The sequence below is a fragment of the Acanthopagrus latus genome, chromosome 7 (assembly GCF_904848185.1).
Source record: "Acanthopagrus latus isolate v.2019 chromosome 7, fAcaLat1.1, whole genome shotgun sequence".
Taxonomy (NCBI): Eukaryota; Metazoa; Chordata; class Actinopteri; order Spariformes; family Sparidae; genus Acanthopagrus; species Acanthopagrus latus.
Genome location: NC_051045.1, coordinates 1300329 through 1328074, shown reverse-complemented (window position 1 = coordinate 1328074; position 27746 = coordinate 1300329). Strand labels below are relative to the sequence as shown.

General features: G+C 43.2%; 4 protein-coding genes across 6 annotated transcripts in view; 1 reads left to right on the top strand and 3 right to left on the bottom strand.

Moving 5' to 3' along the window:
- Positions 1-27746, top strand: part of LOC119022489 (putative C-type lectin domain family 20 member A) — an 826153-nt gene that overhangs the window by 389933 nt on the left and 408474 nt on the right. The gene's annotated exons all lie outside the window — the stretch shown is intronic.
- The window catches only part of LOC119022462 (macrophage mannose receptor 1-like), a 409060-nt gene that overhangs the window by 362726 nt on the left and 18588 nt on the right, over positions 1-27746 (bottom strand). The window lies entirely within an intron of this gene.
- Positions 15-13888, bottom strand: LOC119022464 (PHD finger protein 20-like). Its single transcript, XM_037103396.1, has 19 exons — positions 13866-13888; positions 13350-13470; positions 11215-11294; positions 10869-11040; positions 10531-10615; positions 10295-10368; positions 9896-10133; positions 9389-9472; positions 8796-8855; positions 8496-8682; positions 8300-8409; positions 7993-8118; positions 6356-6442; positions 6068-6210; positions 4621-4720; positions 4338-4533; positions 4041-4257; positions 2642-2894; positions 15-1975 (listed from the first exon to the last, which is right to left on the bottom strand). Exons 1-19 carry the CDS (start codon positions 13871-13873, stop codon positions 1839-1841), a joined length of 2478 nt encoding a protein of 825 aa, XP_036959291.1. The 5' UTR covers positions 13874-13888; the 3' UTR covers positions 15-1838.
- Positions 13696-27746, bottom strand: ccdc135 (coiled-coil domain containing 135). Of its 3 annotated transcripts, none has more exons than XM_037103394.1 (19): positions 27601-27746; positions 26507-26649; positions 25942-26107; positions 25692-25817; positions 25121-25315; positions 24804-24941; positions 23869-24087; positions 23573-23710; positions 22762-22831; positions 22155-22283; positions 20247-20375; positions 19096-19304; positions 18279-18494; positions 18081-18191; positions 17092-17202; positions 16172-16366; positions 14847-14986; positions 14265-14475; positions 13696-13998 (listed from the first exon to the last, which is right to left on the bottom strand). In XM_037103394.1, exons 2-18 carry the CDS (start codon positions 26647-26649, stop codon positions 14388-14390), a joined length of 2523 nt encoding a protein of 840 aa, XP_036959289.1. In that variant the 5' UTR covers positions 27601-27746; the 3' UTR covers positions 13696-13998; positions 14265-14387. The 3 variants fall into 3 exon arrangements, with proteins under 3 accessions (XP_036959289.1, XP_036959288.1, XP_036959290.1); XM_037103393.1 differs by having other exon boundaries at positions 13780-13998; positions 14309-14475; XM_037103395.1 differs by lacking the exons at positions 13696-13998; positions 14265-14475; positions 14847-14986; positions 16172-16366; positions 17092-17202 and adding an exon at positions 17694-17975.

Genomic DNA, 27746 nt, shown 5'->3' with positions numbered 1-27746 from the left:
AATCACAGCCGGGCTCTCTATCAAAATAGATCTACAGCTTTATACAGTTAGTTTCTTGTACAAGTGTATAAAACATTCGATTTGACATATTTACATTTTAAAACAGATTTTGTGTCATAACAGAGGAAAAGTTTCTGAAAGCAGTTTCTGAAACTAACTGGAACGGCTGCAACATGAAATACTGACAACACTGCAGCAGAACTCGTCTGTCATGAGTTAACTCTGTACAGAAGAGATTTTGTTCAGTGTGCTGAGATTCATCTGAAAGAAACAGAACATACAACAACTCACACAAGCCGGCTGGTTGTTAAAGAAGGTCACATATACTGATGCTGTTCCCAGATGTCAAGAATGAACTTCCAAATGCTGTTTGTCAGAGGAATCATTGACATTTTTCTTTGTTAAGTCAGAAAGAAATTAAAACCATCGATATAAATTTAGAAAAGTAGAAGAATTCACAATAAAACCTTAAAAAGCAAAGTCAAAAAAGAGGAAAGTCAGAGAAAAGTGAGGAAATTACTTCAAAGCATAGTGTCTCCTATAAATCCTTAATATATCCATCTGTGTGTAGATTATATTTGGACGACCTCTCACAGCCGCGGAGGGCGATGACGTCTGCACATTTATGGATTACAGCTTTTCAACATGTCCTGCAATGACCCGGTCACAGCAGCGTTTAAAAACGCTTTAAAACTGCTGCAAAATCCGGTCAGATTTTCTCGTGCAGGAAAAAAGTCGATCTGCTCAGCTCTCATGAACACAGACACAAAAATCTGAGCTGCAGAAACGGAGCTTCCTAAACTAAGGAAGCCATTTTGGATTATGAGCTGCGTGTCAGGATGCAGTTAAATCAAAGCTTCTGTTGGTGTGGAAACCGACCAGCAACAGAAACACAGTTTACACACTTTAACAGATGAGGGTGAGCTGACTGGCTTGTTAACTGATGATAGCGGGTAGCAAGCCGATTAGCTCTTTATTAACTTTTCACTGAATTAAATGAACAATGCTCAGAACAAACTGCTATAAGGGAGTAAACGGCCAAAGAGCTATGCTAATGATACTAACTCGGCTAACATGTTAGTGGCCACCCAGATTTTGCGTCCAAATGAACTTTGCTTGGCGCTTTCTGCTGTGACTGCGCCTCACAAAATGTGTTTGCCCTCGTTTTTTACTTGTTTAAAGGGATTATTACAATCAGGACTAATTGTAGTAAAATTACAAAATCTCTGCCTTGAGAAATATCAAACTTATAAAAGCACCACTATGGAAAACTTTAAACAAAATTCTCAATCTTCAAAAATCGATCCAAATCCTGTCAGTGTGTGTTTGTAAGCTGGTACATTTTGACGCTGTCACGCAGCAGAAGAAGAGAGCTGGTCACGTTCAGTCTGAACTCAGCTGTAAACTGCTGCTCCGTGTCCGTCCGGTCACAAATGTTAACAATCCAAACAAACGTTATTGTGTCCTGACGACATGGATGATAGCAACTCATCAAAAAACCAAATCCAAATCAAGCAGCCAGTCATCAAACACCGTGTGGCGTCCTGCTGGCAGCGTAACTGGTAACACTGTGAAATTTAACAAAGAAAATCACCTCTTCAGTCAGTTATAAAAGAATGGCGTCGTCCTTGTCGGGTTGCAGTTGCACCTTTTCTCCACTAGAGGGGGCGCTGTTCCGTGACTGAGTGTAAACAAACCACAGTTTCTTATTCAGACTCAGAGTGTCGCTCTACGACTCGTTCTGTCTTCTCGCGCTCCGCCCCGCAGTCAGTCTGTTTTGGCTGGCGGGGACTTGAAAGGTCAAAGGTCAGGGGTCAGAGTTAAACAGGTGAACAGTGTCAGCGCCACACCGACAGGTGCCTCACAGTGCACAGGTCGCGCAGCAGCCGCCTGATTCGCTGTTTGAGCTGCGGGAGGCGCGACAAAGGGTCGGGAGGCTCAAGCTCGCCGGAGTGGTCCAACCAGGACTCTAATACTGAGACAGAGAGACGAAGAGAGAGACGAAGAGAGAGAGAGTTAGTTAGTTTTATTATTCGGTCCATACTTCTGTTAGAACAGTGACTCCGTCCCTGTGGACACTGTGTGATTTTTCCCACTGAGACTTGACCGTCTGCAGCAGAAACACTCTGATGTCAGCGAGGCTGATTTCTTTTTCCTGGAGCAGGAAGTGCTAACATGCTAACTGATTTGTGGATTACAGCACTCTATTCACATTAAGAATAATATCTATAAAAATCTCTGAAGCTGAGAAGTCAGACACAATAAATTGTCTTCGTCCTGTTTGGGTTTATGTCCAAAAGGATGAGCTCTCTGTCTCATTCTGTTTTATTTTCTGTTTCACACAGCGTCCAAACTTTTTTGAAGCTGAAGCAGTATGAGAAGTAACATGAGGTCAGTCAGTGTATCAACAACTTGTCATGTCGGGCTGAGCCGCTTAATCAGGTCAGAATCTGCATCGATCCCTCTCTGACAGATCAAACTGTGAGGCCTGTTTCACTGCCTGAACTCCCCACCAAGAGTATTTTTAACAACAGCTGTTCTACTGTAAATAAACAGAAGTGGCTGTGTGTGTGTGTGTGTGTGTGTGTGTGTGTGTGTGTGTGTGTGTGTGTGTGTGTGTGTGTGTGCGTGTGTGTGTTACCGTCCAGCTCTCGCTCTATATGGTCCATCCTGGCGCTGATCTGGTGGTGAAGGGACTCGACATGCTCCAGCAGGTTCAGCTGACACTCGGCCACCGACGCTGGACGAGGCTCCTGCGTGTGTGTCTGAGTGTGTGTGTGTGCGCAGCCCTCTTTTTTTACGCAGGCGTCTCTGGGTGCGTCCGAGTGCGTCACGATGTTTGTATCTGTCGTGGCATCAGGTGGTTTCTCTCTCACATCCTCAGGTTTGATTTCCTGCACAAACAGAATCAGAATTGCTGCGCTGTCGTGTCAAAGACCTCATAACTGCACCTCGACTGTCGAAGACGACTGACAGTAAAGCTACTGACGTGGTGCAGGAAGAGGAGGAGGTGAAGAAATGGAGGGAATGAAAAGAGAAAGGATCACTAAATTCACCATTATGTGTTTTTCCTTGTTCACATGATGTTCTGAGGCTCTCGGCCCTCACAGCGCACCAGCAGGTAAAAATAGTTCCACATTTACGAGAATGAGCCTCACACGGGCTCTGTGTGGTCTCATAGCAACAGCAGGAGCGCGCTCAGTGCTGCACACTGACTAAAGCTTCTTTTGTTTCTTTAACAACACAACTACTGACTTCACACATCCTGTCCATCCTTTACGTCACCTCAGGTCACCTCACAGAAACTGTGGAGTCACACTTTCTCATTCAGATGAGCAGGTGAGATGAGTCATGCACTTTCCTTCACTCACTGTGTTTTCACTGTGTTTACACGCAGCGCTGCGTCGAGCTTAACAAAGCAGTAGCTGTTTTCATTCTGGGCAGCAAGCCGCCAATGTGGCCGTCCTTTTTACGGCTAGGTCCGCAGATTTGGACAGAAGGCGGTATATTGGGGGTCTGTTTTGGTCCAACAATATGGCGCCTTCCATCTTCCATTACAAGCATTTTAAGCTATTTGGTAACCTAATAACCACAGCAGCTGCATTCATGATTGAAGAGATCCAGAAATGCACAGTGCGTCAGAACACAGTGATTCTTGTTCTCCCAGCCATTGTTGTTTTGAAACCGACACTGGTATCATGGGGCTAAATATTCCTCTGACCCATATGTTCTATGTCAGTGTTCATGCCCAACCTCGTGCTTCACGTCAGGTCACATGTTTACGCCTACAGCAGTGGAGCGGCTTTTTTCAAAAGAAGGAATATTACACCTCCCTTTCACATAAAGGCGGCAGATTGCAGGCTGCAAATGTGGCACATTTTCTATCTAAAAGGGGTTAGTGACCGTCAGAAGACTTCACATTAATCCTGACACCAAAAGTTCCAATACGTTTCAGAAGTGGAAAGAAGAGAGATGGTGATAGTAAAAGTGTAACACATTGAATATAATGTGGTGAACTCTGATCTGCTCCCTGGTTTCACCTCCTGCTCAGCATCCTGCTCCTCCTTCACTGCAGCCGGCTGCATCTCCTTTTCTCTCTCCTTGGACTTTTCCCAAGATGCTCCGGGCTTCTGGTAGCAGTGCTCGCTGCTGACGTAACAGAGGGGAGTGTCTCCTCTCGGGCTGGACGTCAGCCTCGACCCCTCCTCTCGTCTCCATGGCAACCTCCACAGCTGCAGGTCGGGGTGTGATGGAGAGCTGCGTGGACAGACGACAGACAGTCTGAGCGTTCGTCTGTTTGAACGTAAACAGAGACGCTGAGTCACGACGGTACTCACTGTAGCAGGCTGATCTGGAGCTGCAGCCCACTGAGGACCTGATTGAGGCCGTGTGTGTGCGCCAGCAGACGGCTGGTGTGTGAAATCTTGGAGGCGTTGACCTCCGAGTAGTTCTCCTTCACGCACGACAGACCAAACATGTGACCGGATATCAGCAAATCAGGTTCTGACAGGAAACGCTGAGCCCGCCTCCAACCTGGATGAGAGAGGACAGAGTTACGTTTCAGTAATCATCACGTACACACACACACACACACACACACACACACAGTGAGAGTGGTACCTGCGGTGTGTCTGCAGTAGTAGCAGATGTAGTTGTGTGGGACGTTGTCTTCGTATAAACCCATACAGGTGCCGTGCTGCCAACACAAACACGACTCACACTACAGACAAACACAGACAGGAAGGAGTTAAATGTCTTCGGATTACAAGAAGGAACCGCAGGAGGACAGTTCCTCTGCAGAAACACACAACACCACAGCAACATCATGCACAAAGTCGTATTTTGTGTGATTTGGCGCCGCCTACAGTTACTGAGTGCAACACCACCTTTAAACACAAACCCCAGGTGTGTCAGCCGGGATGAAGGTGACGACTACTAACAAAACTCATTACATCATAATAATGTGACGTGTTAAAGTTGAAATAACTTAATAAACAAACTGACCTTAAAGACACACAATTTATACTGTTTTACTTTGTTTATATGTGGCGGACAGCTTGTTTATTCACAGACAGATAAATATTTCTGAGCATTAATTTCTTCTACAAAACTACAAAACTGCCCCTTAAAGTACAATGTTGAGGTTCTTGAACTTTACTTGTGTATTTACATTTTCTGCTACTTCAAACTTCCATCCAGTCACATTCTGGAGGAAAACATTATTCACTGCATTAATCTAATAATAACCTGAGGGACTTTTCAGATCACGTGCTGAATCGGAGCCAAATGAGCGACTGTGGAAAGTAACACATTCATTTGCAAAACAGATTAAAAACAAAACAAAAATAATAATCAGAAAGTTGCTGAATATCAGATCTGATGAACAATCAACCAACAGTGTACAGTTTATATATAGATACATGTAAATGTATGTTTAATACTGTTTGTATGGGGTGAATTTCACTTTTACCAAAGTTTTGTTTTATCACCACATCTTTACTTTAGTCTAGTTTATGAAAGTCTGGCAGAAACAAGTTTACAAGACACCATCAAGTCCCAGCAAAAGTATTCTCAAGTTGTTGTAAATCTTTTAGGGCAAAGAATGAAAAGTAAAGGTAACAGATGAGTCAGCAGTATCAGTGCAGCTACTGTGTCGCTGGTTCCCTCTAAACTTCAGAGCAGACTCGACCCACTGGAGGCCCGTCGGACACATACGGACCTTTAACATCATTTTGTTGGAGGTTAAATTCCCTTTTCATTAGTTACGTCTGTCGATAAGCACTGAAAATATGGCAGCACTCAACGGCTGAGTGTCACATGTGTTACTTCCTCCATTTTCCCGTGACAACCAGCTCAATTCTATTTGTTTTATGTCATTATCACAGAATGACAAATGTTGTTCGAGACAACAGGGAGGATTGTGAAAGTCACATGTCTGACTCATGACAGTTCAGGACAGAAAGTCTTTAATTGTGGCCGTTTAAGCACCGTTTTGATAATATCTTGTATCGGCCCAGGTGGTGTGTGTGTGTGTGTGTGTGTGTGTGTGTGTGTGCGTGTGTCTCACCTGGATCATGAAGTCGTTCTCCTCGTCCACCTCACACACACACCTCACCAGCTCACACTCCTCTGTCTCCATAGCAACAGACCAAGAGGGCGTGTCCTCTCCGCTCTCCGCTGTGAGCGTCGACCAGTCGCTGCCGTCGTCCACTGAGGGGAAGAAGCGGCGACGATGTTATAGACGCAAACATTTCCTCACATTCAGGGATTAAAATCTACATTAATTTTTGCTTTGTCACATTTGTCACAGTTTTTTTGTGGTTACGTGTGTGTAAATGTGTGTGTGAGTTCCCACTTTGTGTGAGTGTGTCGTGATGTTCGGAGGACAGCTTCAGAGTGAGCGGCGGTCTGTCCGAGCTCTCATCGTCACTGCTGCCGAATCCTGAGAGAACAAACAAACGGTACAAACGCAGAGTCATGATTCTAATCCTGCCACTGATACATCGATTAATCAGCTGCAGCGTTCTGACTCGGAGGCTCGGGAGGGTTCGGTCACAGTGCCGGGCGTCCTAAAACAACAGGAAGTCTGTGTTTGTAGTTTGTCTAATCCCAACACAGTCTGGAGCTGCGGCAGTGACTCGCGGCTCGTGGAGGATTTTAAAGCTGTTTAAATCACCAACAAGGATTCACTTTGACACCTGATTAAATCCTGTTTTAATCTCAAATTCTGATGCAACACTGGGCAAATTAATCAAGTTAGTGGAATTAAATGGACAGACTCAAACCAGATGCTGCTGAATTCTGATGTTTCCAGCGGTTTTTAAACGTCTCCTGCTCAACACCAGAGCTCTTCAGTTACAGACGCACCTTGAAACAGGAAGTCCTGTTATAATAGAGATATAAATCCCAGCTGGCACATGTAAATGTCCTGTTAGTGAACCAGCTGCAGTTCTGACAGTCAGTCCAGTCTCCTGATCAGATCCAGAACTAACTGATCTGGGATCTGGATCAGTCAGTTCTGGACTGGCCAGTTCTGGTGTTGAGTAGGAGACATTTAAAAGCAGCTGGAAACACTCGTCCTCCAGGCCGGATTATCAAAGAACCTGTGCTAACGAAGCTCCAATAACTCGGTAAAACTCGATTCTTCACAATAAAAGGTCAAAGTCATTTAGTCTCTAGAAGCTTTTATTGTGAAGCAGGAAAATCAGGAAGATGTAACAAAGAATTAGGCTCATTTCTTTTGCTAATAATGTGATATCTTATTAAGAAATAAAGAGCAGATGAATGTTTTTACAGTTTCTGGTTCTGACAGCACATAAAATAGTTTTACTGATATATCTATTGATATCTATTGTAATTGTAATTTTTTAACAGCTCCACATGGATTAAACTATGTTACATCAACTTTTCTTCGATGAGCAGAGCTTTATTTTAAATGTAGTTTCACTAAAACTCAGATTAGAGCTAATCTTAGACTAAACTAATCCTGGTTGCTGCGACCGAGTCGTCAGCATCACAATTTGTTCTCAGTCTGTTATTCAGCAGACAAACTTCCAGTGAAATTTTAATACTTTCAGATTATATTTTTGAGGACTGAAAACACGTCAGCAGCTTATTCATGTTTGTCGTGGTAACAGATCAGACTAAAAGTTATCATGTTATTGATGATTAATCGGTTAAATGATCAGTTGTTTGGTCGATCAGTGTTTCCAAAGAGCCCACGGAATCACTGAATGTCTTGATTTTGTCAACAAGATATTCAGATTATTATCACAGAGGAGGAAAGAAACCAGAAACTGATCACATCTAAGAAGCTGGAGAGTTAAAATATCACTCAAACTGATTCACTGATTACCAAAATACTGCAGTGAAACTTTACATCAGATACTTTTATCGGTACGTTACCGGTTTGAATGACCTGCTTCCTTTATTTTCATCTGCTTTTCCTGTTTATAATTTCAAGAAGCGGCGACTCTGTGTGGTGACTCTCACCTGACTGACTTTTCTTCTTCTTCTTCTTCTTCTTCTTTTTCTTGAGTTTGACTCTCAGGAAGTTCTTCCTCTCCTTTCTGTCCTGTCCTGTGGTTTTTTCTCCCCCTCCGTCCTTCTTGGTGTCGTCTGACAGACAGGCGGGTCAGACGGTGAGAGAGGCAGCAGTGCAGCTGGCTGTTACTAGATACACTCATGTCACACTCACAGACGAGCCACACTTTAACTCGGAGTGATTGTTGTGGTCGTGCAGTTTCAGTGAACACTCTTAAACAAACAGTGAGTATGTAAGTCTGTGTAGGTGTCCTACCTGTCTCCATGGCGCTGGGCTCCCTGTCGTCACGGTGACAGGTGCTGCTCTGCTCCTCACTCTTCGTGTCTGACACAAAGTCGCTCCCCTTGGAGGACGACCGCTTCCTCCTACAACAACCCCACTCAGCGTTAGACACAACTTTCCTCCAGCCAACTGTGAAGCTCCCGCTGTGGGATTTGAACCATCAACCCACCTCGGCGCCTCCTGCTCGCTGCCTCGCTCGTCCAGCTGCTGGTCGGAGTGGTAGTACTTGATGTGGTAGTGCAGCAGGCTGGCCTTCCTGAACGACTTGGTGCAGCCCGCCGCCGGACACTTGAAGGGGTTGTGGTCCAGCTCGATGGAGAGAATAGGAGGAGGCTGGTTCTTTATCACCCTGTACACTGAGAGAGGACAGAGGGGAGGCAAGTGAGGTCACACAGCTGCTGTCAAAAGTCTGCTCGTCATCACTCCGCACAGGTATCGTGTCGTTCGTGAGGTGTGCGAGCGCTCTTACGTGGTTCTCGGCTGAACTTGTGTGTGGTGGGCAAGTGAGCCTGACGCTCCAACAGGACGTCTGAGGAGGAGACGGGACAAAAGACAGAGCTGAGACATGAGCAACACTTACAGAATCTGAATATTGTATCCACTCAAATATAAAGGTGAGTGTGTTGTTTTTCACATAAATGTCACTCGACAAGTCGATCCGTCTTGTGTTCAGATCAGCCACAAACGTCTTCATCAGGTCGAACGTGAACAAAATAAAAACTCATCAGGTTGACGATGACTCTTTTTGAGATGGATAAGTGGTTTTAGAAATACTTGTAGGATTGTGTTTGTCATGATTTTGTTGATTAAATCAATGTTAGGATATGAACTAGTCACTGTAATTAATTATTTTGGTTGTATTTGACTGTATTTGACCTTCAGGCACCAATCTGAGAGTCCGTGACACTCAAACAACAAATCTGTTGTTTAGTCTGGAGGAGATATTTCATCCAGCTAATCTTTGCATTTAGAGCTCATAAATGAAACCCCCTGCACACAGTTCAGCTCAGCTTCCAGTTCAGGCCATCAGAGTTATGAAGCAGCTGTATCTCAGCTGTTTACCTCTGTCGATGTGGGCGGGGTTAGCAGGAGCTGGCTGCGAGCAGTCAGCTGTGATTGGTTCATTCTGAGCTCCGCCTCCTCTACCTGGGAGAGGAGAGATTCATTAACGTCAGTCTAACGACATGTTGGACAGAAAAGATTTTACAGCTCCGCGTCTGAAAACCATTATGTTATATACACCAAGCAGGTTTAAAGGAACAGTTCACCCCAAAAAGTAAAACATCCTGTCATCACCTGCTCCATGCTGAAGGTCAGGGGAGGTTTCTGTGGTTGTTTCTCTGTTTTACATCAAGTCTCCAGATACTTCAGCTGTTTAGCAGAAAGCTGCAATTCAGAAGCTCCAGAACTGTTTCTGCGGACTACGACACCTCACCTGACTTTATATCATCAGGAGGAGGAGAGGAAGAAGTTTTTGGGTGAACTGTTCCTTTAAGGAACCTATGATGCATTTCAGCACTGCTGAAGGACCAGCGGGTTCTGCTGGGGGTCAGAGTTCATGTAACTTACTGTCATCTGGTTTCTTCTTTGCTGGTGGATGGGAGGATGAAGCTTCTGCCTTCCTCTTCCTCTCCTCCTCCTCTTCAGCTCCGTCTTTCTCCCCTGATGTCACTTTCTCCTCCATTTTCTCCTCCTCTTCCTCCTTCTTCTCCTGGTCCTCCTCCTGCCTCTCTCCACCGTCTTCCTCCTCGCTCTCCCCTTCCTCCCATCCCTCGCTTCCAACCGCACTCCCCTCAGATCTGGACCTCTGTCACCACACACACACACACACACACACACACACACACACACACACACACACACACACACACACACACACACACACACACACAAAACAGTTAAGATCAATAGAGTTGTGATTGGTTAAGCCAGTTAGACGAGGACCAATAGGAGTTTAGTTTAACTTACTTCCTGGAAAGGTTTGACCTTGGTGGGCTTCACAGTCAGAACCACGCCGTCATAGAAACGCACTGTGTAGGAGTCTGACACACACACACACACACACACACACACACACACCGCACACTTGGTTTCAAGTCTCTAGTAGATGAAATGATGAACTCAACAGACAATTAACTAATCAATGTTTCCCAATCATGTAAAATATCATAACATCAGGTGCAGAAGGTGAAACTGAGCCTCACCGTCCCTGTTGACTCGGAGGATTTTAGCCGGGTAGAAGCGACAGTCGGTCCAACAGGCCAGAACCTTCGTACCGGACACAAACACCTGAGATAAAGAGAAAGAAACATGATGAAGAGGAGCAAAGAGCAGCACTACAACACACACACACACACACACACACACACACACACACACACACACACACACACACAGATTAACAGGATCGTGTGTGTGTGTGTCAATGAAACCGTTTCCAGACTTCCACTGTAATTATCAAAGACAGATAAAAATGGACCCTGTTCAAATTTAGCCTGGACGCATTTAAGTCCAACACACACACGCAGTCTGTGTGTCGTACCGGTTGGGAACACGATGCGTTCAGGCCCTGCCTCCTCAGGCTGACTCGCTCCAGCGGCCGCAGGTACGGCGAGCTCCAGTGAAACCACTCGTCATGCCGGCGGCTCCACTGGCGGTAGTGGATCAGAACCCGCTCCTTGTCATAGTCGATCTTCTCGATCGTGGATGCGTACCTGACGGGAACACAATGAGATTCAAAGTGAATTCTTTAAAATTATAAATAATACATGTTAAAATCAAGTAACAGCAGAACAAATGATTCAACATCATCATGGTGAGTGTGTGTGTGTGTGTGTGTGTGTGTGTGTGTGGGTGTGTGTGTGTGTGTGTGTGTGTGCGGTACAGACCAGTTCTTGTGGCGGTCTCGGGCTTCTAGCTGAGCTCCGACCTCAAAGATGATTCCTGACCTGTCTGGTGGAGTCTTCATCTGACAGAAACAAGAGTCAAAGTTACACAGCACATTTAGTCACTATTAGTTTACTGCAGTAAAATCTCTGAACACACTGCAGAGTTCATGCTGCAGCTGATCGACAGTAACCTTTTAAACAATCACACTGTTTGTCTGGAACCTAATGAAGACTTTAATTGTTCAAAATCAAATAATTTATTTGATAATTTCCATTTGCAGCTACTTTGAACTTCCACTAAACTTCATTTCGGAGGCACATATTGCACTTTTACATTTTTAAATAACCTTAGTTACTAATTATTTTGCACATTACTTGCTGCATCAGAGCCAAAGTTGGATTAAAAAACTGATTCTGATTAAAAGTGAGCAACAGGAATCGTCCTTGTGTATTCAATTAAGACCTTTATCATCAAACATCAGCCGTGTTTCCATAATAGCAGTTTGAAGAAAATCACATTAGAAATGTTTGTGGAAATGGCAAAATGAAAGATATTTCGATAATTTCAATACAAGTTTGTACGCTCGCTGAGGTGGTTTTTATCTCTTGGGAATCAGAGCTGAAATGTTAAAGTTTTGATGGAAACAGATTCTAAAATTCAACTCAGATGACTGATCAGCTGTTTCTGCTGTCTGTGAAAACGTCTCTGTGAGTAATTACAGAAGACGTCTCTGCATTTTGTCTCCTGGTTCGTTTACATCCACATCATGCACGACATGGTCACGCAGCCTGCACCGCGTCATCCTCTGACCAAATTACACTTTACACAGTCCAGTTAGTTCACACAAAACTGTTTACTGAAATACATCAGTCATATTTGAACTTTTTAGAATTTTTTGTGAACTTTCAGAAGTTCCTTTAAATCTGTTTGACATGCTGCTGCTGAAGGACCAGAGATGCATCTGCAACAAGGCCTTTCTCTTCACATGAGCGTCCTTATACAGCCAATACACACACATACACGGCAATATATACAGAGACACTAACAGAGCATCTCCTCTGGTTTTAGTTCTGTCATGATGCAAACTGTGGCCTGAAGACAGCATTCATCTGCTAATTTGAAAATGAAAAATGATCCAACTTCATTATAATTCTGACACTCAAATGTTTATAATTTGTCTGAGGTTTCATTTCTTTTTGGGGGAATAAACACGCGACTTGTAACAGCTGTCATGTCTCGCGAGAGCGCGCATCGACTGAGACTCTCGTCGTCTTGTTTAAGACTAAACGAAATGAAAATGAATGAAAACTCAGCAGATGTTTCAGCTTTCCAACATCATTAACACGAGCTGTTTCAGTAAGTTTGGAGGCTACGTCAGCTGTACATTACGTGATGACCTCATACATACAGTACGTCACATAACGGCCGCAGTCAAACTTTTTCATTCAGTTTATTTATTTATTTATTTATTTTACACATTTTACCGAAAAAATGACTTAGGAGAAATCAGCTGCGCTCATTAAAGCGTCATTAATGAAACGTGTGGCGTGTAATCCATGACAGAAAATGTTTTGGGACGTTTCTGCTTGAGATCTGTCGCTTCCTCTCAGAGAGGAGCTGATTGGTCCACAAATTGACGAGGTCGCCTGTTCAGAGTTTTCATTGGGTGTTCCTGCTGTCAATCGCGATAAAGTCACGCCCCTCGGCAACCACTAAGGTATTTGACAGTGGCTAAAATGCTAACGCTATCTGTGTTGGTGCTAGCTTCAAAGAGCATCAAACAATGATTAAAGTCCAAACGCAAAATGCTTCAAAATCACACGTTCGTGAACTTCAGCTGCAGCGGAGCGGAGACACACAAATGTTGGAACTTGTTCATTGAGCCCGCTCAGTTAAACGGACTTGTACGTTTTCTCCATTGACAGTGAATAGATAAGCTAACGCAGCTAACTGTTAGCCTCTGCCGAGGTGAACTAGCTCAGTGTGAAGTCACAGTGACAGCTGCCTGCGGGTTAAACTTTTATACCACCAAATCAACTGTGGCGGAAGCGGACACCTTTATCAACCCGTCTCCGCTCCTCACAGGTAAATCTGAGCGTTAAATGTCTGAATTATATCACAAAAGCTTGTTTACCTCTCGCGCTACTTCAGCACTGCACTCTTCATACTGTGATGATCGCAGAGCGCATGCGCGGGCGGATACATTCAGCTGGCTTGTGTTTATCTGCCCAGCGATTGGAGGATCGTCTCTGTAGCTTCATCATATTTAATGAGGAGAAATGTCAAAATAAAACGTTCATGTGTTTCTGTGGGAGCAACAATGTTCAGGATGAAATGTTGAATCTCTCCTGCACGGTGTAACTCTTTAAACATTAGTGGTTCTTCACAGATCAATAACAAGCCATTAATAAATAAACTTGTAGAAAAGGACAGCAGGAATTGAACATGACTCGTTTAAATCACACTCAGACTTCATCGAAACCTTTCACCATTATTTGTATTCCAAACAACTTTTTTTTTTTTAAAAAAAGGAAAAGATGTGATTTGATAACAGACACTAGAAATGGGACTAAAATCTTTAAATACAGAATGATGGAAACTTAATCACAACGTTTGTTTACAGGACGGTCCATCTGAAGCCAAAGTTTACTGTGTCATGAAGCTGTCCCTCTTTTAACTGAGCTGCATCATCAGGGTCACTCGTGCTGCAGACTTAACCTGATCTGCACCAGGTTACATCAGGATCTTCACCCAACAGTCACTCGACGGCAGAAAACTGGCAGCTGAAACAGATTATGAGAGATTTCTATCACAGGTGACAGCAGAGAGGCTCACAGAATACAAACAAAATACAAACATCAGGTTCATACATTCACATCTGAGAGAGTTACAACATTCAGTGGTTTTAAAGTTCAGCAAACACACAACTGTATAATATTTAAAATGTTTAATATTCTCTACATATACATATATTCATATCCATACAATGAATACATCTTCCATTGAAAAAGATTTGTTATAATTTGTAGAAGTAAGAAATCAGAATCACCAGGTCTGTTAAAAAACAGCATCAGTCATGTGACAGACACACACCTGCCTCATCCTGACTGAGAGGAGTAAAGAAAAGAATCAAAACCAAATCGATCGAGGATTGTGAAGAGGGCTGTGGAGCTCAGCCGAGCAGGTGAGGGGACAGTCGAGAGTCTCGTTTCAGCTTCTGATCGAGAACACGGTACTTCTGAGGAGCCGCCTCCTTGTGCCTGGGACAAAAATACAACCGGGGGGGAAGTAACTAATTACATCTACTCAAATTACTGTCTTTAAGTCATTTTAAATCTATAATTGTACTCATACTTGTGCTACTTTTAACATCATAATTGAGTTCTGAGTAATTTCATCTGCATGTTTGTATCTAATATGACTCTGATCACAAACAGGGCAATGAAACACTGACATATGGACAGGAACACAAAACTGTATGGCAGGTTTGAAGAGGAGACCGAGAACTCCTGTGTGTATGAGTTTGTGTGTGTGTGTGTGTGTGTGTGTGTGTGTGTGTGTGTGTGTGTGTGTGTGTGTGTGTGTGTGTGTGTGTGTGTGTGTGTGTGTGTGTGTGTGTGTGTGTGAGTACATTCTGAGCCGTTTCTTGGCGACGTGTATCTGCAGAGTTTTCTGGGCGCAGTAGTTCTGGTACTCTTCCTCCTGCTGTTTCGTCAAGTTGAGCTGGTTCTTCTGATACCACTGCTGTTTCTCCTGCAGCTCCTGAGTCTCCTGAACAGGTTTGTGTGAACATATTAGCATTAGCATTAGCCACACGCTGGCTTGTCTGTGTGTGCACATGTAATAATACAGAACATGTCTTTAAGTTTATGTCCTGGTCTGAGCTGGTTCTCATGCAGACACTCTGAAACTACAAGAATAACATAATATACAAATAGCATGGCTTACAAATATGTACACAGTACGTATATTAGTATATTAAACCTTCAGAGTAGATGAAAGCAGCTGAGCAGAGTATATAAGACTGTGACTTGAATAACATTTCCACTGCAGTAACATGAAGCTTCATAGATTCTGAACCTGTTTTGAGAAACTTTGGTTCGAGGGTTTGTCGATGTATTTTACAACAGGAGCATCTATCCTCAGCCCCAAAACTCTAACTGTCATTTTGTCGTTCTGTTGTTGTGTAGGTGGGTGCAGCTGTAAACGGTTGTGATCCCTCTGGGTCGATACATGCCAGCTAGTGAACAGAGTTGTGTGCTCCTAAAACCCAGATATCAGTTAACATGTGAGCGTGTTAGCACATCCTGTTTCCTCGTCTCAAAGTCTGTTGAATGTGTTTTCAGTTAAATGTGTGAAATGAGGTGTGTTGTTACTGCAGGCTGAACATATTATAACATGAAATACATCATTAAATGTTCCCACAGTTTAATTATTAAGATCTTACCATGATGTCGTCTTTTTGGATCCTAACTTTTCACTGCTACAGATTTAATTTACACTTCATAACACAATTACACTTTTTTTTTTTTTTTTTAACCACAATACTGTGAGCAGGTTCTTCTCATGGGAAGGATTGGTCTTCCTGCTACATGCAGGTGTTACAGTAAAGTGGTGGTTTCTGTTGCTTTTGTTGTGTAGTTGCCACTTTACAAACGATCGCGTAACGAACACCAGGTGCTGCACAGAACCACAGGGGACAAATGGAGCCTGCACTCTAGAAAATGCTCCCATGAACATTTATGTGGCGTTTGGTTGGCCTGCTCTGCCAGTCTCAGGTATCTGTACCCAAAACATCACACGGAGGTAATAAAAGTTCAATCAGAGCTCAAAGTTAGTTCCAGGAACTCGTCTACAAAGCAGGTGGAAGCAGAAACTGTGACGATGGCCACATGTAACACTTCATTAAGTCCTTGCAGCAGAAAAAGTTCTGATGGAAATCATGAGTAAACTCACCTTTTCGTAGCGTTCCTGAATGAGGTTGGCGTGCTCTACCAGTCTCTGTTTAAACTCGGCCAAACAGTCCTGGTGGAGCTGCTTGGCGTCTTCGGCGCTCAGAGTCTCTGTGTTTCCCAGCCGGATCAGGAGCGGAGCCAGGATGTCCTTCTCCTTCTCCTGCAGCCACCTCTGATCCTCGGCTGCCAGACGCTCCTGCACCGGCAGAAAAATGGTGACAGGAGATGTTACAGACGTGCAGAGAGGGAGTGTAAGTATATTAACTTGTATTGAGTCCAAGTAGTTTTTCTATGTTCTGGTATTTTATACTTCCACTCCACAACATTAACGTAACGACTTTAGTTGCTCTTTTCTGATACATGCTGCAGAGCCAAGTGAGTGCATGTTTAAATTAACTTAATTTATTGTTATTCAAATAATAAAAAAACACAGATGAATTACCATTAATTATCTTTCAATGCTTTTTACCGGATCTGATAATTGGCCATGCTGATGACTGATCAACTCATAGAATACAGTATATACATACAGAACATGTAAATATATGTGTCATTTACTTCTAAGTTAATTTTTTTCTCAGGTACTTTTTGTACAGGTGACTTTACACTTTTAAGATATTTAGAAAAAGTACAACTTGTGGACACTTCAAACACTTTAACACTGCTGACATGACTGTTGTCTGATGCTCCTGAAGTGGCCGTTTTAAACTAAATTACATTGTTTAAGGTAAATCAAATAAAATAATGACCAGGTGACCTTACTTTGAAAAAATCAATGAAACTGAAAAGTGGACTAATATTTTTAAGTAGCTTATATAACTGAAATTGAATAGTCTTTACCTGGTTACCTGACATTTAAAAAATGTGCGTGCGTGCGTGCGTGCGTGCGTGCGTGCGTGCATGCGTGCGTGCGTGTCCTACCATTTCCCGTCTCTGACTGCGGGCCTTGGCAGCTCCTGTTGTCGTCCACGGTGTGAAGTGAAGCTGCACGTTTCTCTCCTCTTGTTCTCTGCAGGACACAACGTCTCTCACCTGTGAGCAGGTGAGAGACGGATTCACATCCAGAACTCAAGTCAAACAAGCAAAAGCACAATAAACTACTTTAGAAATCCTGGAATCACTTTTCCTCTTACTGTCAACTCAAATTTAAGAGAAAATGATGATTATTTCTACAACATCAAGTTGCTCTTAACAGCAGGCCTCTGATTCAGTTTCCAGCCATGTTCTGATTCTAACACTACAATCAGCCATTATTCCATATTACTCATATATATTCTTTTTTACTACATTTTCTATAGACTTTTATTTAAATTGTACTGTACTTATTGTTATCATTCTTGTATTTTACAAACTTTTTAAACATTTTGAGTGCAACATTTTTATTTTATTTCTATCATTATTCTTTAGTCTTTATCTTTTATCATCTTAACTATTCATTTTATTGCAGTTCTTGTGCATTAGTGTCAGGACTGGCAAGAATAGTGAGGACATGCAGGGGGCAGGAAGGACTGGGGACAAAAAACAAAAAGCGACTTATTTATCAAAGGAAGCTGAAAATCCAAAAGCCAAATAATCCAAAAAACAATCAAGAGGCATAAATTCTGAAAATACAGAGCAGCTACACAAAAGTTTACACGAAGGACAAACGAAGAAATGAACAACGACCCGAACACAGAACAGACACAGCTGACAAAGACAGCAGGGAGGACAGATGCTGAGTCTCAGTTCAGGTCTGGATCCTCTGAAGGACTCGGCCTCTGTGGTCTGTGAAGGCGAGTCCGCCATTTTCTCTCTTTCTTTCCTCTTTGTGAATACGTGTGATGAATAAAATGTTTCACCTGGCAGTTTGTAGATGTGCTGTAAATGTCTGACCTGTGAAGTGGGACAGGTGACACTGAGGACGTGGTTACCTCTTTCTGAGACCCTCGGATCTGATGAACCACCGTGTCCTCGTCCTTCATCAGGTTCACCAGCAGCCTGTACAGAATCAAGGTCTCAGGAGGCTTTTCAGACGGATCCACCTGAGCACAGACACAAATGTAGTTATTATGGGAGCGTGTGATTCTACAGGCAGCTGAGAAATCAACTAGGAGCATTACTGTCTGTACCTGGAAGCCAGAGACCATGTCAGGCGTGAAGTCCTCCGCCTTCTTTTTTTCTGTTGACTCTCGCGGTTTGATGAAGCTCCTCTTTGAAGGGATAAATCTGTGGTCCTCTAAGTGATAGGTCACCTCGATCCGTCTTTCAGCCAATAGGAACACTCGCTCGGCCACATCTTCATTAGCTGGTTTGGATTTGTTCCTGTGGAAACGCTCCACCACTTTCTGAATGTGTACACACACACACACACGCACACACACGCACACACACACACACACACACACACACACACACACACACACACACACACACACACACACACACACACACACACACACACACACACAGGCGTCCTGTTTCAAAAAATACAAAATGAAGGAAATCCCTCCGGTCTGCCTCTCCCTGATGATCCACATCAGATCTCATCCCTCTTGTGCTTCGGGGAACAGCTGCAGCGGGCGTCCTTCTTGTTTCTGAGCAGACACACTGGGACACTTTCATATTGGGAATATTGACTTCCAGCTTTCAGTGGAATGCATCATCACTCTACAGTTAATCTGCTGATTAAAACTACAGTGAGCAGCTGTTGCAGGAAATAACTGAACCCTTTTTTTTTTTTTTTTTAACAGATTTACATCTTCAGTTGAAACCAGCTGGAGCTGAGAGCTGTGGACAGGAAGTCAGAGAGCGATGAGAAATGGACAAACACATTGGTGTCCTAGTAAAGTTAAGTGACTCTCAACTATCCTGATTAAAAGCCACACATAAATGTTCATTTCACAGTAAAATACGAATTTTTTTCGTTTCTGGTTTGCATATTTTCACCTGCAGTGGTCGGTCATCTGGACCAGCGTCCACATCCGGCTCTGAAAACTCAACGTGCCGATCAAAGATGACGTGCCGGATGTAGAGGAAGTCGTCTCGACCCTCGAACAGCTCAGTCATTTCACCCGGCGACTCCACCCTCCGCACCAGATTGTCGACACGAGCGCAGCTGAACTCCGTCTCACGGTGGGTGTCGGTGTATCTGTGAACTGAGCGACACATATACACCATCACTCAGGAGACTCCACACCGAGCACACTGGATCCTCCTCACACTCACCCTCCAAAGCATCTCGACTTGACTGAAGCTGAAAGTTCAGTAAATCTGTGTTTCATGTAGTCAAAGTTTATATGTGATATCATCACAGTAACACTAGGAGGCTCCAGAGTCAAACTCCACACATCATAACTCATCGTGTCTACTTCATTATTTACATCTTTTTCCGAGACATTTGTGTTCTTTAGTGTTTTTTTCCCCCCACAACACTTTATATTCTAAACCTGATGGACGTGTATGAAACGTCACTTCCAGTTTCCCTTCAGGAGGCTAAATGTTTTGTTTCTTAAATTTCAGACGGCCAAAAAATAACGTTCGGTGACACATGATGTGACATTACATTACCATAAACAGGACAAGTGCAGAAATGACTTTTAACCTGATGCTTAATATAAGTATGTTGTCTGGAGGCCTTCATACGTCTGTTCATGTGTGTTTAAGTATATCAAGTGATAAATGCATCAGTTCAAACAAGAAAGACATCAGTAAATAAAAACTCTAGCTGAACTTGCACTGCCACTGTTTTTTTTTGTCCTGGTGAATTTCTTCTTCTCTCTGGTGGTCAAACGGAGAGGAGTGTTTCAGTTCCTGCAGCACTGAGAGCGTTTCTCTGTCTCATGAGTCCAAACAGCTTCAAACTCGACACCTGCCAACTGTCATTTGAACAGCAGCTGTCACTGACTTTGATTCCACACGTGCTTAATTTACACAATCCATATGTGCTGGTTCTGAAGATTTACCAGCTGAGCTGACTGGAGAAGGCAGAGTGTGTGTGTGTGTGTGTGTGTGTGGCAGCACAGTCAATGGTGTTCACTGCAGTGGTTTTAAACACAACAAACGCTCTATGAAAGACTAAAAGCAGGAAGCAGATTTACATAACAGGTAGAAACGTCGTCCTCTGCTGAAGCGTTCTGTGGTGGAGCCGTCGACCTTGTTGACCTCCCTCCGCTCCAAGTGGTCGTTTCTGTGCTGATACCACTCCTTCACTGTGAGGACCTCAGTGCCTTCAGCACGCATACACACACACACACACACACACACACACACACACACACACACACACACACACACACACACACACACACACACACACAGGTTAGAGTTGTGTTCAAAATAATAGTGTGTTTCAAAAAGCTTCTCCCTCTTTTTTAATATCAGGCAGTGTTTGCATTTTTTTTACCAACTCAAACATTTACTGTATAAACGCTTGAAGATTTCGCTCTCCTGTGAATCACTGAACTAATATCTAATTATTTAGCCACTGTTTCTGAGAGCTGCTTCACATCTGTGTTGCATGGAGTCGACTGTGAACATGTACTCCAGCCCAGGATGAGTGGACTACATTCCACAGCTCCTCTGCATGCAGGTCCGAGGTTTGGGCTGCCCGCTCCGTAATGTTAATCACGTTGGTCTAGAACCAAGATGCTGCTCGCTTACTGGTGTGTTTGGGGTCGTTTTCTTGTTTCAAGGGCATTTCCTCTTCGGCATTAGGCAACACGACCCCTTCTAGTATTCTGATGTATTCAAACTGATCCATGATCCCTGGTATGTGATGAACAGGCCCGACACCATAGTATGGAATCATGCCCATATCATGACGCCTGCGTCACCATGCTTCACTGTCTTCAGCGCGCAGTGGCTTGAGTCCAGATCGTCTGACAAACTGTCTGCGGCCCTCGACCCAAAGAGAACAATCTTGCTTTCGTCAGTCCACAAAAAGTTGCACGATTTCTCTTTAGGCCACTTCAACACGTCGTTTTTTCAACAGTGGAACTTTGCGGGAGCTTCTTGCTGATAACTTGGCTTCACAGAGGCGTCTTCTATTCGTTAGAGTAATCACTCAGGTAACTTCACCCTGGAGCTGATCATTGGCTGATCTTTAACATTTTGGATATCCCACGTCTTTCTGGTTTTAGTTGCCGTTTTAAAGCACTTGAGATCATTTTTACTGAACAGCCTTTCATTTCCTGCTCTTCTTTATATGTTTTCCCCTCTCCAATCAACTTTTTAATCAAAGTACACTGTTTTCTAAACAACATCTGGGACGACCCATTTTTCAGAGAGATGCACTTTAACCAGCATGTACAACATTTTCTTCCTTCGTCCTTAAATAAGGGCCACCTGCTTAACACCTGCTTGACACCTGTTTTTTCACAGAGTGAATGACATCACTAATTGAACTCCACACTGGTATTATTTTGAACACGCCCCTTTCAATCAATGACTGGATTACACAGAATCAGCAGCATACAAGTCATGACTGTTGGGTCTGTTACTAATTATATGCCATGAAATAGAAATTATATTTCTACCAAGAGCAGTGATTGATCTGGTTATTGATGTTGGACTGCTGTTATTTTGAACACAGCTAGGGAAGTCCCGAACTGATCGGGACTGATATGATCATTGAGCCATATGGAAGTATATATTTTGTTTCGACAAAATAACAGCAAAACTATTTAAGGAACAGCTTCGACGCAGCTGTATATCTATGAAAATGTTAGTTGGTGCAAAGTATCGGATCGGGACTCAGTATCGGTAGATACCACATATCTAATGAGTCGGATCGGGATCAGGGTAAAAAAAAGCTGATCAGGACATCACTGAACACAACTGTACATACAAACCCTCCTGACAAAACCTACATGTATCCAGGTTCTATGCTCTTTTGTACAAACTACAACATTTAAAAAAAAATTTAAACTAGAAAAACACCCGAAAAGCCGCCTCCCTCACCTCAATGTGACAGAAAAACTGAATTATTTTTTTAAAGTCACACTCACAGTCCAGGTCTTTGTATGTAGTGAGACGTGTGACGAGGCCATCCGGCTTCAGGTACGGTGCAAACTTCTCCAGCTTGGCTTTTCTGTAGCGGATCACCTTCTGTCCTCCCGGCAGGCGGTTCTCCAGGTCTGAGGCAGACAGGAGAGGCAAACAACAGGCGGCGTGTCTGGGTTTGATAAGGACTCTGTTTGATAGGAGACTGGCACTGATCTATGTCCTTATATTTCTACTCTGCTGTACTGTATGCTGCACACTGATGCATGAAATATGCAACATGCAAGAATGTTAATTTGAAGTCAAAGATGTCCATGTACTGTGTTGTGGAGATATTTACAGCCTGAATGTCTTTCTGCCAGCGGTCAAATCGTCCTGTGCTGTGATGTAAACACCAAATCTCCTGCTGGCTGCACAGCTAACTGAGCTAACAAGCTAACAGTAGCAACAAACAGAATACAGTATGTAGCAGTTGGCTGAAATGCTGCTCCCATTTCTTTGGTGCTCAACAAGTGGCCAATTCTTACATGCTGCACGTTTAAGGTATTAATGATTTTGTCTTGATGCTTTAATGTTAATGTTGATCTACTCCTGACAAAAGACTCACTGCACCTTTCTTTGGGATAGTCATGTAACTGACCCAGGATCTCGGCATCTCGAAACCTTGGGGCTGCACCTCCTCCTTCACAGCAAAGAAAAACACCATGTTGAGTTTACAATTATCTTCATTCACAGCAAAATAACATTTCAGTGTAAATGCAAGTCTTTTATTTTGCTGTAACTCCAGTAAACTGTGACATTATTATCTTTGTTCCCCCTCCGGCTCCTCTTTTTAACAGGGTGGAGAAACACGAAGCAGAAATGGAGGGAAATACGGCAGCAGGAGATATTTAGACAACGACAGACCAAGTAAAAACCTTGCAAAGTTTTGATGTTGTTATTCCACAAATAACAACAAATGCAGATCCTAACCAATAATCTATCAGCTCATCTATCAATACTCTCTCACTTCCTGTCCTCAACTACAAGCCTACTACAGTTGTAAAAGTCTTCACAAATATATAATTATAGTAGTTTTGAACAAATGTTACTCAAACAGGAAGGAACAGTGCATTCCTGAGGGACTATTTTCAGTGGCGGATTAATCCACATTTGGTGTTGTAGTGAGTGTGTGTGTCAGCAGGACGGTGTGTGTGGGAGTGAGTCTAAATAAACTCCGGTGTGTGTTCATGGTGATGACGACAGTGTGGCTCGCTGGTGTGTTTTTAATAGTTTGGGGAAAAACACTGTCGCTCTCCAACAGCGTTCTCCTTCAGGGCCTTTAAAACTGACCACCTGCTGCTGAATACCACTTGCTTTGCTTATACGTTACGTTATTAAATATACGTACTGCACACACACATACTAAAACACACATACACACCTCCCCATCACAACTGATTCTGCTCATCAGCTTGCTCCCCTTCTTCTTCGCCACCTCAAGAATCAGCTGCTTCTTGCTGGTTGCACCGAACAAGACCGGCTCCCACATCTTTAAGTCTTCCAGGTCATACACCATATCCTACACCACACACATACACATACACACACACACACACACACACACAGGCAGCATATACAAAACACAATTAGTCTAGTGTAGTCTGTGTATTTATTCTTATTGTCCGTCTCCTTGCTGTTTATACAGATCTGTTGTCCAACATTAAGTCATTGACTCACAGTGCAGCCGTTCCTGCAGTCCTGCATGTTAACGTAGTAGTTGAGATTGTTCCACACGCTCTCGACGCCCAGGAAGTTGTCATCATCAGTTCTGTAGCTGTTCCCGGTCAGAGGGTCGATGAAGAAGTTCTCCCGGATGCTCCGACTCCCCGACAGCACCAGCACCCAACAGTGCACCCACAGTCCTCTCAGGGGGTCAGCAGGTCGCTGCTCACTCTCCTGTTCATGAAGACAAACAAGAGGTCAAAGGTCACAGGGTGTTTGATTTCTAGCTTTAGCTTTATTTCAAAGATTATTTGTGTCTGAGTTGTGTTGTTATGATTAGTCAGAGATCGCTGCTATCAGCCTCAAACTGACTGACAAGGTTTTTATTACAGGAACAATTTTCTGATTTGCCATCTTCAATCTAAAACTTCACTTACTGTGTGTCTACTTGAAGGATGTATATGACCTTTAAAGGGACAGGCTTTTTTTAAACATCTTTTTTTTTGTGTGTGGTTGTATGAGCTACTTCCCTCTAGTCAGTGAGTTCCCTGCAGTATATGATCGTCAGCTCTACCCTGTGTGGAGAAGCAGACTACTACATATATCTGTTTCAATGTGAAATATTTTGAACGTTTTTGGTGCTTTACTTCGCTGTCAGACAGCCGCTGAATGTCCGACCCAAACAGCTGATCTGTGGTGTAATAAAGTCTGCGGCAGGCACGTAAAGCACTTGTTAAATGTTAAAAATATAGTGCACACTGAAACAGTTATATATTATTTTGGTGTGTCTTCTTTAAGGTGGTCCGATCATAAGACGTCACCTGAGATGCATGTGGAGGTGTGAACTGATGGACTGTCCACTTGTGATCAGATCACACAGGATGGATCTTTACACAAAGTCTGAACAGGCCCGTTAAGACCCTTCTGTGTTTTGTTCCTTAAAATTTTACCTGCTGTAATTTTTGTTTCTGAGGCAACGCAGCATCCTGTTTCTTCTTCTCTTGTTGTGTCACAAAGTTACTCTTCAGCTCCCTCAGAGGTTTCACTGTGTATTTATTCTCCTGCCGCTGAAGCTCTGAGGTCACAGTCTGCAAATACAAATAAAAAGCACAACCAAGCAGACACGTTAATGCCTGTGAGCCAAAGATCCATCAGCTTGCTGCTGCTTACTGTGTGAGGAGAGTCATGGTGGGTACAAGCCGATTACTGCTGTTAATACAAACAGCAGGTACGCAGTAACATACACTGCACCTGGAGAAGCGCCTACCTTGACCTCAGTGTCCAGCAGGGGGCACTCCTGCAGGCTCTGGTCGAGCAGGCACATCTCTTTGACGGCGTAGCCGCTGACACAGTAGGCGTCGTAGTGAGCGCCGAGCAGCAGGCTGCACAGGAGGGTGGCAAATTCAAAACATGTGGCCCTCTGAGACTGCAGCACCGAGGTGGAGGAGAACAGGTACCGGGGCTAGAACAGCAACACACACCATCACTGTCACTCTCACACACACCGAGAAGAAGGTGCTTATGTGTATCTATAGATGTGCATGTGTGTATGTACAGTTTGTTCAAAGCTACGCGGCGCTCTACATGTCTCCACTGCACAATCACCCCCGTCTGTAACACTAAAGCAAGTTCCTGATGTGATCAGTCCCATGTGCTGTCATTTTAAAGGAGCACTCCACTCATTTTACTTACATCAGTCGGGCTCTGTAGCAGATCTTTCAGAAAAAAAAAAAAACTTTCCCAGACATAATTATGACTTGAATGTTGATGTGGGTGGTTTTAACACGGTATGAATTAGTTGATCAAATTATATTTCTGTACAATGTCGGCTTTCTGACCACGTCCACAGGCGGCTCCAACAGGTCCAGAGACAAGAAGTCGGCCACAAAGGAGGCACAGCCCTCCCAGGTGAAAAGTTCAGTGGAGGCTGTCGGTGCAGGCCGAAGGGTCATTGACACAAACTTCTGAATGTGAGACACATATCCACAGGTATTAGACAGAGATACACTATACAGGCTGCTGTTCTTGAGAACGAAGACAGGGTGCAACAAACACATCTAGTAAGTTAAATCAGATAGCTGGTGTTACCTTAACACCACATTCGTTGACAGGGCAGAGCAGCAGTGGTTTGCGTTCAGGACACAAGTGTGAGTACTGAAGCTGGAAGTTCTCTACGATGGCCAACAGTCGAATCTCGTCGGGGGAGTTAACCCTGTAAGACTCAGGACACCGATCGTCTGCCTCCAAGTTCAGGCTGGTGAAGAACAGCAGGTGAAGACGGCGAAAGATTATGTTCATCAGGTCCTAAACTCATCATCGCATATTTTAATAAGATCATCAGTTTGAACTGTCAGTCAGATTTTTGTGAGCGTGTACATCAGCCTGTATCATTTATAACTGCCCTTTAAAAATGTGCATGTCAAACAGAAGAATCTGAGGAAGTTTCCACCTCATGGTGTTCGCTGGTCGGACTTAATGACACAATTTTCTCAACTTAACTCAACTTAATTAGTGAGGTCAGTGTACCAGCTCATGACTTAATTACTTATTTTTTGTTCTAGAATGAATCATTTTTGTCAAGAGATATCAAACTCATGCTCTTATGTATCCTAATAATAAAACTGATTTGTAATTTGTGGGCACGAACACTAACTTTTCACTCAGACGCTCCCGAGGAGCTGAAGCATGACGGAGCGTCTCCTCCAGCTGTGTCGGCTCTTCATCATCATCCTCCTCTTCCCATGTCTGTCCACCTCTGACCTGCTCCTCACTGTCTGACTCCTGTACAGTCTCCATCTTTTATAGAAGTATTACAAGTATTAAATAACGCTTATACATACACACAAAACACAGATGTTATTATCTTTGCACATCTGGACGAGCAGCTCATGATGAGTCCTCACTGTCCTGTCACTGACTGACAGTTAGCATCTGGTCATGAGAAAGATGCAGGTAGATATCAGTAATTATTCAACACTGGCAGAAAAAAAAAAAAATCCAGATTGTGCATCTCTACTCAAATGTAATAATAATACTACTACTGATAATACATTTATTTTATATAGCAATTTTAAGGCACACAAAGACGCTTTACAGGTTAAAACAGAAATAGAATAGAAGAATTAGAACGTCTTTTTGTTTTCTTAGATTACATATTATACATATATAATATTATAAATTAAATAAATTATTTAAAGATGATATACTTGAAACAGAAGTATTTTTTATTGTTTCTTTCTGATGGATTTGTTCCCATCTCTGATTGTCTGTTAATACTTTTTGGATTGTTTTTTTTTTTTTTAATTATTCATTACAACGATTAGTCGATTGAGTGCTTTGTGTGTATTTTATACACTAAATTTAGTTTCGTTGCCGCTTTATTTCCTTCACTTCTTCTCTTGCACCCAGTCGCTAGCAAACTCTTTCTATGAAGCATTGTATTGTATTAAAATTAGACAAAGATAAATTTAAAAAAGTACAATATCCGGGCTGTTAGATGGAATGAAACTGTTCCATTACATACAAATTCTGTTTATCAAGTCAGGCTGGAAAAAAACAAAACACACATTTAAGAATCCTTCCAACCTGATCGGCGAAATTAGCGGTAGATTGTCGTTAATGATGCTAACGTTAGCTGGCGTTCCGTTACCGAACGCTGAGTCATTAAAATAGGGTGAAAAACACGAGTCATGGTGAAACTCTGACAAAACCACTAAATTCCTTTGAGGAGCTCCAAGTTTTACTCACCCAGTCCGACAGAAAGTGGCAGTTTTAGTTGGGAGTCTTTTCTGTTCGGCTAACTGACGCTGAGTCCTGATCAACGGCTCCAACTCGATGCGCTGACACCGTGTCCATGGCAACAGCAGGACGTGGTGACGTCGCCTATGTTGCCT

Coding starts and splice junctions, on each gene's coding strand:
- ccdc135 (XM_037103394.1), bottom strand. CDS start 26,649: ATGGAGACTGTACAGGAGTCAGACAGTGAGGAGCAGGTCAGAGGTGGA. Junction 25,818..25,941: donor TCAACGAATGTGGTGTTAAG/GTAACACCAGCT, acceptor TCTCACATTCAG/AAGTTTGTGTCAATGACCCT. Junction 24,942..25,120: donor TGCTGGACACTGAGGTCAAG/GTAGGCGCTTCT, acceptor TTGTATTTGCAG/ACTGTGACCTCAGAGCTTCA.
- LOC119022464 (XM_037103396.1), bottom strand. Junction 8,119..8,299: donor GCCCAGCGCCATGGAGACAG/GTAGGACACCTA, acceptor CCTGTCTGTCAG/ACGACACCAAGAAGGACGGA. Junction 2,895..4,040: donor AGCAGGATGCTGAGCAGGAG/GTGAAACCAGGG, acceptor CTGTTTGTGCAG/GAAATCAAACCTGAGGATGT.